The sequence below is a fragment of the Rattus norvegicus genome, chromosome 10, assembly GCF_036323735.1.
Source record: "Rattus norvegicus strain BN/NHsdMcwi chromosome 10, GRCr8, whole genome shotgun sequence".
Classification (NCBI taxonomy): domain Eukaryota; kingdom Metazoa; phylum Chordata; class Mammalia; order Rodentia; family Muridae; genus Rattus; species Rattus norvegicus.
The window spans coordinates 52953016-52967443 of record NC_086028.1 but is presented as its reverse complement, the minus strand read 5'-3'; the positions used below and the strand labels follow the sequence as shown (position 1 = coordinate 52967443).

General features: G+C 44.8%; 1 protein-coding gene across 1 annotated transcript in view; it reads left to right on the top strand.

Moving 5' to 3' along the window:
* Positions 1–2482: 2482 nt before the first annotated feature.
* Glp2r (glucagon-like peptide 2 receptor) overlaps positions 2483–14428 on the top strand; it is a 63255-nt gene continuing 51309 nt past the window's right edge. The window contains exons 1-3 of the mRNA NM_021848.2: positions 2483–2775; positions 8658–8745; positions 10710–10814. Of these exons, the coding sequence (NP_068620.1) occupies positions 2587–2775; positions 8658–8745; positions 10710–10814 (382 nt within the window). The 5' untranslated portion in view covers positions 2483–2586. The remainder of the gene's footprint in view (positions 2776–8657; positions 8746–10709; positions 10815–14428) is intronic.

Sequence of the window (14428 nt, the reverse complement as noted above, 5' to 3'; positions counted from 1 at the left end):
TTAGACGTTAGGATGTGCGTATGAGAGTGAACATACAAGAAACATGGAAGCTTGCAGGAATTTCTGGGCCTGTTTCTTGCCCAGCCCTAGAAAAAAAGAGATGGCAGAGAACAGGTGCTTAGCACAGAGACCGAGAAGCAAGAGAAAGGCAGTTTGTTTCAAAGCCTATATGTATTGCGCAGAGTGGGAAGGGACCTGTCCTCAATTGGCTATAGAAATTAGCACCATCTAGGAGACTCAAAGCCCTGGGCTATCACCCACATCCTCACTGAATGGGTCCTTGCTGGAGCAGCAGTGTTGAAGACCCTTAAGGGAGGGTAAGGCTAGGCTCCGCCTCTTGGTAGCCAAGCTTAGAATAGGGTTGGAAAAGAGTGTGGAGCCTCCCAAGAAATTCAACTTTTACTTAGGTTCTGAAGAATAAACCAAAACCTAAACTGTTTTCAGGATGGGGAAAGAAAAGGCAATTAGAAACTCCAGGAAAAGTCAAAATTTACATAAGAAATTCAATAAGCCTGAAGCCAGGAAGGAATGTAGAGAGGGAAGAGTCTATGTGGCCTCTGATGATCTCGGGCTCCTCATTAAGTGTTGAGCAGCCCTGGAGGTGGCCAGATGTAAGTGTGCAGTGACATTTGTGTTTGCCTCTCTCCGTCTGTTCTTCCCTGCTGGCAAGGCCGGCAGTCCTGCACCGTGTGCTCTCCGTAGCCTTAGAAACCACATGCGGCTCTCACAGACAGTTTTACCGCCTTTTGACACTAGATGGCATCCGTCCAACAGGTAGCAGGTAGTGACTGTATGCAGGCAGACCAAGACTTGTCCTTTCAGGGGAAAAAAATCAGGAAAAATGATTTTGAGAAGTGGAATATCCATAGAAAGCAGGTGTTTTCTCCACCACCGTGCAACCTGAAGCTCCCCTTTGATGTGTACAGAATAGCTTCACCTCCACATTCAACACACACACACACACACACACACACACACACTCACACACACACACACTCACACACACACACACCCATAGACACACACAGACTCTCTCACACACACACACTCACTCACATGCACACACACACACACACACTGGGTTTCTTCCCTCCCTGTCACTTCACCCCATTCTCTGTGGTCCAAAGAGATGACCACATTGACTGTAGAAATCACACTAGGCATAAAAGCCCATCTGGGAGCCCTTTACAAACTGATCTTTTACTATTAAGGTTTGAATTCTTGCCATGCGTGGGTTTTAAGATTTTCAGGGATTTTTATCTAGCGGCGCTCACCTGTTTTCCCGTGAATGTTCAGAATTCACTGGGCTTGATCAGTTATTGGAAATGAGCTATGGTTTGACTTAAATGTGAAAGAAGAAAAGGGGAGGGAGTAGAGGAAGAAAGAAAGGAGGGAGGGGAAGAGAGGGGGTAAGGGGAGAGAAAACTGCCTCTTGTCATTCTGACATTTTGTCTCTCACCTTCCACTTGGGCCTCCAATGGAAAAGCCAGATAGAAAGCTGGGAGCCAGCCAGGGAGAGGAGGAGTGAGGGGCCTCAAGCAGAGCCTTAGAGACAGACAAGAGCCTGCTAGAGAACAGGAGCGCTTAGAGACCCCCGTGTTAACGAATAGTTCCTGACCAGGTAGCTGTCTGAGTTCAGGTGACTTGGCTAGAAGGCCGGCTCTGTCTTTTTTATTTATTATTTTTTTTTGGCTTTGTCTTTTACTTGCTCTGCAGCCTTGAACAAACAACCTGGCCTCTCTGAACCCCTCTATTTCTCAGGCCTCAGGTGAAGAAGTAGTGGTACCTTGGGAGGATACTTGTGAGTTCAAGTGAAATAGAACAGAGGGTGAAAGGCTTTGAAATCATAAACTGAAGTGGGGAGGTGGGGTGTTGGTTAGTGAGTAGTCATGAATACCATAAGAGTATCTATCTGTCAGGTGGTCAGAGCAACACTGTGTTCAGAACACAACGGCCCACTCAGAACACGTGGACAATCCAAAGGCATCAACCTCTGCGCTTCCTACCCATTGTTTTATTATCGTGTGGATGTAACTCGGCACAGAACAGGCTTTTGCTGCAGACCTTGGGTCTAGAGGTGTTGTCTCTGAGACAAGCAAACTACCCAGGTTACCATGGCACAGTAATAATGTCGGAGCTCAGAGGTGGCTCTGTCCTGGCGTGGTTTAGAAAAGTTTGATGCCTTAGAAAGAAATCCTGGCTTAAAAGATTCCTACCTGGCATCCAGGCCCATCCTCTCCAGCTATCCGAACCTTAATCTGGCCGTGTGCGTGGAGTAGAAATCTTCGGAATGGAAAGCATGCCTTGCTTTTTCTTCTGGGCCTGCTGAGGAAGTTCCAGGCAGCATAGACGTCTTGGGGGTAGGTCTGGGAAAAATCTCCCATGATTTTAGGAGGGGCAGGCGGGGGATGAGAAACTTGGAGATTCGGTAGATCGCTGTAGAGCAGCTCAGACAGTCGGCGGCCTGCAGAGGACTTGTGCAAACACTTCCTCTCTGGACAAGGAGGAATGCAGGAGGCCACCGCCTGCAGTACATCTTGGAGTGTTGGAGGGATGTGCCTGCACTTGTGAACGGGCGCCAGGAGAATGAGGCCCCAACCAAGCCCGGCAGTGCCCAGTAGATGCAGAGAGGCACCCGTGCCCCGAGTGAGGGCACAGCCAGTGGGCATCCCTGAGGCCCAGGGGCCCGTTCCTCTCCACTCCCAACAGATGCGTCTGCTGTGGGGCCCTGGGAGGCCCTTCCTCGCCCTGCTTCTGCTGGTTTCCATCAAGCAAGTAAGAACAGATTTTTATTCCTCATTCTTCTTGTTAATATTATCAGTTGTGCATGTTTTCTGATTGTAGAAGCAATTTAGGCCCCTTGTAGGCAATTTGGGAGGAATAAAACTCTATTAAGAATATGATGCTCAACCACAACCACAGCATCTGCTCACTGTTCATATTTTGGCTGATTTTTTTTTTAAATCTCTTTTCTGTGCATTATTATGCATAGCTGAAATGCTGACATACAAATCACTTGTGTCCTGCTCTTCCTTTTATATCATTGTAGAAGCTTCTTCCCATGTAAGCATTTATGAGTTATACATTTCTATACCCTTTTCTTCTTCTTTTCTCTTTTCTTGGGTTCCTATTGCAAATACTTGAGAAACTTCCTTATAGTACTCTGTAGTCTATAATAGGAAAAGGTACCAAATCCAAAGACCTGTCAACATAAGCCACAGATGCTAGTGATTCCGTCAGCCAGAGCTCACCCTCACTCACACTGGGGGTCCTACAGCCCATACTTCCTCACTGTCCATTTACATACAAGTTAAAAACCATGACCATTCGCACCACAGATACGTTGCGATTGATTTTAAAGCCTGTAAGTAATGTGAACGCACCAACAGCTCTGAGTTGGGTATCGTGCACCCCTGCTTCTATAATCTATTTCTATGCTCTCAGCAGCCCTGCAAGGGAGGTTCTCTTGTTAACCCCATTTTACAGAGGAGGAAACTGAGCCCGTGGAGGTTAACTAGCATTACTCTACCTCCATCAGTGGGGACCCACTGTAGGATAGCAGAGAGCTTTCTGGAAGTGTTAGTATGTGTTTAACTGTGGTCAAAGGATGCCCCTAAGTTAGGGTGTTCAGTAGCTTGCTTTATTCTCACCTGAGAAGTTTAGGAGGAGTATGCCTACTCCCTCCCTTTCCAGGGGGTGTCTCATTTCTTCAGGGCTGTGGTGGGGAGGGACTCTGGTGCCACTTGTCTCAGTAAAGAAAGCACCCTAGGGAATGGCTACCTTTCCCCCTTTGCTTCTCAGTCCTCAGATGCATCTTCTGAATTTAAAAATCCTGCCTTTCTGTATCCAGGGAGGGCAGAAGTGCCAGATCTCATAAATGTCCCAGTTCCCAGCCTTTCTGCCAGAAACTAGACAGGCCAAAAAATTGGTGCTGACTTTCCAAGTCCAAATTCTCCCTCGGGGGTGCCTTTGTTCCTCAAGCACTGTCAACCTGGGGACAGTTGGTGGTGTTGGAGGATATTGCTGTGGTGGCAGACTCTTTTGAAGGACTATGTCCCCAAGGAGCAGGTGACCTCGGTCTGCCGTTTCCACTGTTACTGGTGGTTGTGTTGTAGGGAGAGTTGATGGAATGTCCACGCTTGCTTGTAGCCTCTGAGTATTCCTAGAAAAACCCAACTTATCCAGCTGTTACACCCTGTTCACTGTCTACCCGTATGTGTCCAACTGTCCAGCACACAGTAGCCCAACTCCAGCCGTGGTCACCTCACTGTAAGATGCCTCCCTACCCATCATCCTGTAGGATGCTCACAGCCAGACCATGAGATGAACATTACCCATTTCAGAGATGGGCAAAAAGCTCCAGAGAATCACATGATTGCCTTTCCTCAACTAAACTCATGATCTGGGGAGCCACTGTGTCTACTCGGCGGGCTGTGGCCCTGTCTTCTGTCTTCTCTAACACTCTTGGGAGCCGTTGACATATGGCTATTTATGTATAATAACAGAAGCATCTGTAGTACTTCAGGCTGGCTGACAATGCCAACCAAATCATAACTTGGCCCTTCCACTTCAGTGTTTCCATATCAATAATGCACTTGGGGGAGAGCTCTCCTTGACCCTTGTCACCTGGACTGTGTGCACGGAGATGCTGGCACTGCCTGTCCGGCAGCATGTGGCTGTGAATCTGATGAATCTCCCTTTGATTATCCAACTTTAACCTCAGAGTCTTTAGATGTTTATACATTACTAGGCTTTGCGTAGACATTCGTGAAGTTCACTGAGATGTGAGTTCCCTGCCTGGGGATATAAATGGCTGTTGCATGTGTGCATGCTGGCAGGAAGTCTTCATAAAATTCACTTAATGAGAAATCCTCAGAGATACTTCGGTTTCTAAATGCAAGTGGCGAATGATGGCTAGCTCACACCCACCCTTCACCCATTTACGTTTTTCAGCATTAAATACAAACTACTATCGGCTCTAGGAGACCAGATTTTAGACCTTGCTGATTGGTGTATGAAAGGGTGCATGTCTTAAATTTTTTTTAATTGACCAGGATAAACGGTTTGGAAGTGCATTGTGAAAACCTTTAAAAATGTGTGTATTCCCTGACCCAGGAACTGATTCACCCCCAATGCACCCCCCCCACCCCCAACCTCAGAGGATTTTCATCACAATATCCTATTAGCAGCATTTGGAAGTAAGTTAGATGTTCCATGCAGGAGGATTTAAAAACTAAAATTCTACCACAGTCGTCCACTGCCTTACGTACAGGAGTTAAAGGGGTGTTGAGTCAAAGCAACCATAAAGTAGTTTTAAGTACATCTTGAAATGGACGCATCTTCTAGAACAATATGGCTTCCGTTTTTGGCTAGAATAAAACAGAACAGAAAAAGAAAAGAAGCAAGATGTGCAGAGAGAAGGGTCTGGAAGGGAAGGTGCTCCCTGAGGATGAGTGTTGTGATCCCTCCTTCCCCTGCTTTTGGTTACTTGAGTTTCCCTTTCTTTGTTCTGCAGCGTATTCATTGTCTAACAAAGAAAGATAGATTTGCGAAAGTGAAGCAATAAAGGTTCCCCCCTCCCTCCCATTCGAGTCTCAGCCAGGTCAGTCATGGATACAGTCTGCCCATGCAAGGGAAAGGGTAATGAAGGTCAAGCCAGACCTCTCCACGCATCCCTTCTCCCCATTACACTGGTGACTTAGCTGTGACAGGCTTTGGACACCCCTCCCATCTTTCTGATGTCTTTTAACTAAGTACCTGGAAAGACTGCCCATGTTTCTCTAGCTCCTGTGGGCTGAGCAAATTCAATAGTTTTTAGCTTTAACTTGTTTTCTACCGTGTGTGTTTATTGTGCATGTGTTCGTGTGCACGAGTGTGCACATGCTCAGGTCAGAGGTCAGATGTTGGGTGGCCTCCTCTGTTGTTCTCCATCTCGTTGTTCTCCAGGGTCTCTCACTGGTCCAGCTCTCACCAGGCTCTAACTGATTCAGCCAGACAGACTGGCTGAAGATGGGGCTCCTCCTGTCTCCTCCTCCCTAACTCTGGGATTGCAGGCATGTGCCCCTGTGCCTGGCTTTATACATGGGTGTTGGGAATCCAAGTTCAGCTCTTCTTGCTTGTGTTGCAAAGTGCTTTATCAAGTGTTTTGTTTTGTTTGTTTGTTTTCTTTATTTTCACCATCATCATTAGTCCTGGCAAAGAACAAGGGAACTATAAGTTTAATTCAGAGACTGATTTCAGTCTCTTATTTAGGCAGGTCTACATAAGCTCCCCACAGCATCCCCAGGTCACAAAAAGCCCTTTATAAGAGGGAGAGCCTTACTTCTGCAGTTTTGAGGATTTGGGAAACTTGTTGACTGGCTATTAATTCATCTGCTAAATTTTTTTTAAAGAAAATATGAATCACTTAAATACCAATTAGCATGTTTATTTCATTAAAAAATCTCTTGGTAAAATTACTAGATGCCTCCTGGGTTCTATCTCAGAAGGGGTCATTATTAGCAGAGATTCCAAACTCATTGCAAGATGAAGCTAAGAGATAAATGCAGGCTATCGTATCCTCTTGTTTCCTCCTCATTGGCTAATATTCATAGTCCCCAGACTGTATGTCAAGGTGCAAGGGGTACCATTGTGAATTCAGTGGGTGCTATGGGATATATTGAATTCTAAAGGAAAGAATAATGACTGTGGCACTTTCCAGACACCATGCAAATTCTTAGCTCAAGATATCTATGTTTTGTTCTGTTTTTGTGGTGCTGGAGATGGAACCAGGGTCTTGCACATATCAGGTAAGCATGGGGCTGAGATACACACCAAGACCTGAATTTAATTAATTGACAGGCTGTTGTGCAGCCCAGGCTGACCTTGAACTTACAGTGTTGCTGACATTGGACTTGAACTTTTGGTCCTTCTGCCTCCCGCTCCCAAGTGCTAGCCTCATAGCTGGGCTCCATCTCATTGTGTCTGCTTGATTCACAATTAGATTGTGAAAAACTTGGTGGTCTGCAGGTACTGTGGTAAAAAGCAAGTACCAGTGAGAACAAAACCAGCCTGGAACAGGAAATGAAGGTGGGGGTATCTAATCCCATCCTAAAGTTTTTGAAGTTGTGCAATGCCCGATAGGTTCAAAGCTGTTAAGATCTAAATATTTACAAACTGTTTGGACCTATTTACTTAATAAATAGGACCTTGGGTTTTTTTTTTCCTTTTCCTTTTTTTTTTTTTAAATTTTTTGGGTCTGGGAATGCCTTGGAAAATTACCGAGGCATTTTTGAAACCTATGGACCAATGGTGATGCCATGAGCCCTTTTCCAGAAAGAGAGAGAGAGAGAGAGAGAGAGAGAGAGAGAGAGAGAGAGAGGGAGAGAGAGAGAAGGTATATGTATGTATGTGTATGTGAGAGTGTACGTGTTGTGATGTGAGTATGAGATGTTTATGTGTGTATGTATGTGTGTGTGTATGTGAGACAGAGAGAGAGAGAGAGAGAGAGAGAGAGAGAGAGAGAGAGAGAGAGAGAGAGATCTGTGTGTGTTTGTTGATGCCCTAGGAAAGTCATACAAGAAACCCACAAATCTCACTGTGATTGCCAAGGTGTTGAGGGATGTTGAACCGAACAGTGGAGGAGCCAGGGAGAGGGCATATTAGTCTGAGTACTTGGTGGTCAAAACAGGCCCCCCATTGGCTCCAGATGGGGGTCACTATTTTTGGGATAGTGGCTGGTTATGTATGTTTAATTAAATTTGAATGATGTTATAGAGAATACCTCACAGTTTTTCAGAGCCTCCTCTGTTCCTTCCTGCTGTACCTATCACATCTTTAACGTATCATGAATCCCTTTTACTGGCTAGACACAGGCTACTTATCTTCGTACCCCTCTCTCCCCCTCAGCACAAAGCCTGACACACAAAGTGAGCTTCAGCAGATGCCTTCACTGAAGAGAAAAGAAAGAGAGAAAGCAGAAGAGAAAGGCTCTCTGTAAATGTCTAGGTTCACAGAGAGAGGCCGCTAGGCTCACTCAATTATTGGAAAGCCCCTCAGTGTGAGCAGCATTTCCAAGGCTCTACAGACTGGACCGTCAATGTTGGAAAGCAAAACGTCCCAAGGCCTCAGACAGCCATGCATCTCCTCAGCGGCACCAATTCCAGCCACACCCATGTATATGGGCCTTTCTTAGTCACACTGTTGGGTTCCGCACAGTGAGATCCTTCTCTTTGGGGAATCTGCATAGCCTTGGGAGCGCACCAGCATTTCCATGCAAGTGTAGTGAAGTTCAGCCTGATTGTTTGTTTTACACTCAGTTAAAATGTTAACCTTAAAGACTTTGGAAAAAAATCATAATTGTATCAAGACAAATAGAATTATATTATGCAATAATGCAAAATTCAGATTTATTTTTAAGTAGAACATAAGATGCCAAGGAAATTGTTTCTAGGTGTGGGCCATTTTGGAAGGAAATTTGAGGACCAGGGTGTGAGAGAAACGCAGCCACAGCTGGACTCACAGCTCCTTGGGAGTGATCTTTTTTGTTTGCTTGTTTGTTTTGTTTTGGAGACAGTGTCACCAAGTAGCTCAGACTGGCCTAGGACTCATGATTGTCCTGCCCGAGCCTTTTGAATGCACTATCATGCCTGGCGGTGACCATGTCTTTGTGTGTCTAGGTTACAGGATCGCTCCTCAAGGAGACAACTCAGAAGTGGGCTAATTATAAGGAGAAGTGTCTGGAAGACTTGCACAATAGACTTTCTGGTAAGCACATGCAAGAGTTATCTGTGGCTGTGTAACAAGCTGCCCTCCGTCGTGGTGACTTAAAGCAATGATACTCATTTACTATCTTTCACAGTTCTCTCACAGTTCTCATGGGGCAAGGATTCAGGGCACACTGGGCATGACCTCTTTCTACACTGCAATATCTGGAGTGTAACTGAGAGATTCGAGAGACGGGAGTTGAAATCACCAAAGGCACCTTTACATCCATATCTGTAGTGACTGGGGGCTATAATGCCTCTACCTGCCCTCTCTGTGGAGACACATCTTCATTGGACCATCTGGCTTGCTTCTTAAGGGTTAGCCTGACCAGAAGTCACATTCCCTCTGTGAGCAGGCTTTTCACCCCCATGTCATTTCTTCCACATTCAACCACATGGGCCGATTATAAAGTCTAACCAGGCTCGAAGGGAAGAAGTATAGACCCACTTCTCATGGCAAGACGATAAAATGGTCTGTCTAGGCGAAGCCTTTCTGATTAAAGCAATCTGTCTTGGCACATGTACTGCCTTGCCATCCAACATGAGTGACTCCTGTAGGCTGGCCTCAGAAGCTATGTAGGTAGGGTTCCCCATGTCCCGGGGTGTTAGCTAGATCTGAACAACAACATGATTTCTCTCTTCCAATCTCCAATTTGTTTAGAGCATTCTAGTAAATATGTTGTTGGTTACCCTGTCCACACACAGCCTTACCTGTTCATATGTTGATACAGTGGGTAAGCCACACATGCCACATATAATTTTTAAAAAATTCCAAGCCAAAATGAAAACAAAACCATAAAGGGCCTTGACCCATTGCTCTGAGCATCAGGGACCACAGATGAAGGCTACCCTTCCTCCTCCTGACACCTGTCAATCATTCTATTCAGTTGACAAGCAGTGTAGAAGTCACTCTGATTCCCTGCTTGCTGGATCCAAACAACTATCAAAAAAGTCCTTCCTAGATCTTTGTGAAGATCCCCTTTGTCCAGTCTTGATGTCATCTACAAAATGAGGGCAAAGTAGGGTAGGTCTTCTTTTTTCTTCTTTTTTTCTTTTTTTCGGAGCTGAGGACCGAACCCAGGGCCTTGCGCTTACTAGGCAAGCGCTCTACCACTGAGCTAAATCCCCAATCCACAGGTCTTCTTTATATGGAGCCAGACTATGACCTGAGTGACCACATAAGCACAGCATGTGTTGATACCTGGTAACCATATTGCCAATGTCCAGGGGTAGCTAATAACTGGGCAAACCTGGGTCTGGTTTGTAGGGTTTTAATGCCAGGAACCTGTTTATTTACCTCAGGAAGCCCCTGGGTTCCACTCTAGTAAGAAGAAGGTAGGAGGGGGATGGTGCTTGGTGTCTGAGGTTTGGAGCTCACAGTAATAAATGCCTTCATTATATCAGGGGAAGCCTCTCAAGCTGTGTTCTAAGTTTTTACATTCTAGATACCAAGAACTGATATATAAACCACTTCCTGAACTTGAGATGACTCAACTCCTGTAATAATCATTGAATTAATATTCAAATGGAAAAATATAAGTGCTAGATACATGTGACCAAGAGCTTCAACTCCACAGATGCCCTGTGTTCTGTACTCAAATTGCTGAACACTTGACAATCATTTAATTATGGCACACGAATCACTGGCTGGGGCCTCCAAGCACCTTCCGCTGACCCTGAGTTTCTTTGAGAGCTCAGTTCATACAAAACAAAGCAAAGGCAGCATGGGATATATGGTGACTAGAGGTCACATTGGGTAGACAAAGGCAGTGTCAGGGGCTACACTCATCAGTCTTGTGTTCCCGAGTCACTCTTCATCCTTGACTACTCCAGAGAGAATATCTGTGTCGACCTATGTAAAGGTTATACCAGCTTTCAAGGATTGGAAAGCTTCTGAATCTATTTCTATCAGAAGACCCTGTGTGAGAGCATTGACATTTATTCTGCCTTCTCTTCTCCCCACAGGCATATTTTGTAATGGGACATTTGATCGGTATGTGTGCTGGCCTCATTCTTATCCTGGAAATGTCTCTGTTCCCTGTCCTTCATACTTACCTTGGTGGAATGCAGGTAATGAATTTCATCTTACCCACTTCTGACAGTTCCTTTGAAGGACAGAGCTTCCTAGTAGAGCAGCCGGTGGGAAGTTAGGCAGGATTCTAGCCAAGTGTTTCTTCTAAGTCCTCATGCCTCATAACGCTGTACTTGTATGATCTCAGTATTGCATTTTATTTCATTGCCCCCATCCTTTCTAAGTACTATGGAGTAAACCTAGGGTCTCACCCATGCTAGACAAGTGTTCTATCACTGAACTGTATCCTCCCTTCTCCCTTGTCTTCATGTAATTTGTAGTCTCCTGTCTCCTCCGCTTATAGAATACTTTTGGCCTAATGTATAGATTAGAGTCCAGATTCAGCTCCCACAGAATCCAGCTGTTATAGGAAGAATGCAAGAGTGTCAACCTTGCACTGGGAGAAAAGGGACATGAGAAAGACCTCTATGCTCTTATCTATACAACATATGGCTTCTTGTGCAGAAAGAAATAATTTTAAACCTTTCTTTACATCATCTTTGAAAGGAATATCTTTAAATTGAAGTTATTAAAACATGGAACTTGAATGGAACATTCAATAACTTTCCAGACAGAGAAACCATAGCCTAATGGGTTCCAGGAACACCCCCCCCACCCTAAATTTCAAAGTGTAGAATATAGGGACTGAGTCGGACTTCCGAACTCCTGACTTCGTGGGATGGTTCTAAAGAATTTTCTGGACTCAGAGAAGTCTAGAAGTTTCAGGCAGTTAGTCCTCATGAGAACCAGCTCAAAAAGAGATAAGAATGGTGTTCACAGAATCAGATGCTTGGAAGTCAAAGAGTATCTGTAAAGTGAATAGACTCTGAAGATCATTTTGAAGAATGACAGAGCCTGAACCTGTAGGCACTCCAGAAGTGAGTGCTAACGTGAAGTCCAAGGTTGAAACCCTTCATGCCTTTAGGTCATTCAGAACCATTGACTACATGGTTCTCCAACGTGCCTGGATAGACACGACCTTCAACTCTACCATCCTCTTGCTCCTTCCCAGTAGCTAAAAAGTACAAATCCATTTCAGCATATGAAAAAAAAGTCATTCTGAACCCAAGGTTACAAAGAAAGTTATAGATGCATTCTGAAATTAGGGTCCCAGTTTCTAGAGTGAACCAAATAGAATTTAATTTGTAAAACATAGGAACCGACTCTCTCATTCGACATTTTTTTTTGCATTAAATTTTAGAATCCACATGGATTTCTAGAAGTCCAGTGAGAACAATGGAAACAATGTAAGGGGTTGGAAAAGAATCTTTCAAACAGGAAGAGGTGCAGATGAAAGTTCTTTGAGGTGGGATTTCAGGAGCGTGTTTAGGATGCACAGAAGTCAGATGGTGGACATGTGGGTTGTCTGGGATCTAGAACTGATCAGTGAGGCTGGATGCTGATTGTAAAGAAGAGTGTAACGAACCGTTGCTCTGTAGAGAATGATATAGAGACACAGAAGGTGTGGAGGCATGAAAGAGACACAGGAGAGATGGTTTGGGAAGCCATCATTTACGGCATGGAATCGCGAATGGGGAGGTACAGGGAGATTATGATGGAGAGTCTGGGAGCTTCCAGAATGGTCCACAAAAAACGGAGGCACTGGTTTAGTTTCAGGCAGGGTCAGAAATTGGAGAAGAGGGGAATTGTTAAAGAAAAGACTTGAGATAGAATGGATAGATCAGATGGAACAGAAATGGAAGGACAGAAAGACCTAAATGCCCTTATCTATACAACGTATGGCTTCTTGTGCAGAGAGAAACAATTTTAAGCCTTCCTTTACATCATCTTTGAAAGGAGTATCATTACATTGGAGTTGTTCAAACGTGGGACTTGGACGGAGCATTCAATAACTCAAGAAGCAGGAAATAGACTAGAAAGGACAAATGTAGGCGCCTTTTCCCGCTCCTCTCCCAGTCGTTCAACCCAGCCTTATGTTTCACCTGGCGCAGTGTTAACTCAATGTCCTCCTCCTCCTCCTCTCCCATGGTGCTGGTGGTGGCGCTAGCTCAGCAGCCCCTTCTTGTCTAGCTGATTCCAGGTGTCCTTATTGCCCCAGCGTCACACCTGATCCCCTGAAACAACCTCCATAAAGCTTTCTAAACCACTGTGTTGGCTCCCCAGCTCAAGAACCATGATTGGCATCTGTGACCTTCTGCAACATGGCCCTGCTGACCCTTCTGCCATCCTTCCTGCCTTCTCTTCTTCCCCTCCAGCCAAAATGAATAGCTCCTAGGCTCCTCCACCTATCTAGCTGTTGTTACCAGACACTTAGGTCCTTACTCACTGCCTCAGCTTCCCTGTATGCCAAAAGAAATGAGGAAACAAATTATAAGATGAAAATAGTTGATTTACAATTTTGCCTAGCTTATAGTGGCAAGAAAAGTCTAATTTTCTTACCACCACGACTGTGGTGACTTACAACTTGTAGAGACAACATCCAGAAGATACATTCATCTAGCTAAGACAGGTCAACCATTCATCCTTGAAGGAAGGCTCCAGGTTTCCTCCACTTACTAAGTTACACTTACTAAGTTGAGTTAATTTTTATTCAATTCAGGCCTGAGAAAAGGAAAGTAGACATTATACCTTAAAATCCCCCATTTTTAGAAAACTCAAGATTCTTATGGGATGGTGGATGCGCAGTTCTCACCTGGTCCAACCCTAGCGGAGTACTTTGTCTCTTAGCCCATTCCCTTGTGAAGTGAAAGGTCTTTTGCACCTTTTTTTTGGAGGGAAGTTTCAAGTTTGGGTTCCTATATGCCTGTTAAACACACCAATTTTGCAACTGAAAAGAGGTGTTAGCCTCATGGCCCAAAGGAGGGTCATTTCTTTCTTTCCCACCAGGATTCCAACCCATTCTTTCAGCATGGGATCATGGCTACATTGTCCTCATACCATGATGGCTGTACTGTCCTCCTCCTGTTTTGGCCGTGTATCTCCATCTCATGACGACTGCACTGTCCCTAGCCTAGGCCTGAGTTCACTCTTCTCTGCAGGATTCCTTTTAAGGTTTTGCCTATAAGTCCAACCTGCCCCCCATTTAATTGTGGTTGATAAATAAAGATGACAACAGTTAATAGCTGTGCAGAAGAGGCTTAGGTGGGGTTCAGGTTTTGTGGGTTTGGGAAAAGAAGACCAAAAGGAGTGAGGGAGGAAGAGGAGGAGGAGAGGGAGAGGAGGAGGAGGAAGAGGAAGAAGAGGTAGAGGAGGAGGAAGAGGAGGAGGAAGAGGAGGAGGAGGAGGAGGAAGAGGAAGCTGCTATGGAATAAAGGAGGAATGTACAAGAAAAAAATAAAAGACAAGCCAGCATAAATTAACTAATCCATAAAAACATAGTCCTGAGGGCTGCCCAACTAGACTTAAGAGCAGCTCAAATAAAACTTAAAACATCATAAATAATAACTGAGATTATCAATACAAAGTAAATTCTAATATCATGGAGGGTAGGCAGCTGTTCCGCTATTATGCTACTTAAGGCATTTGTAAATATAAAGGGTGTGAGTCATCTTTCTTCTGGAACTCAATAACCAAAGGCTGGGTAGAAACCCTGGGCCAGGAATATATATATTAACTACAAATTTTTGCTCTGTATTTTCCATCCTTCTAGAAA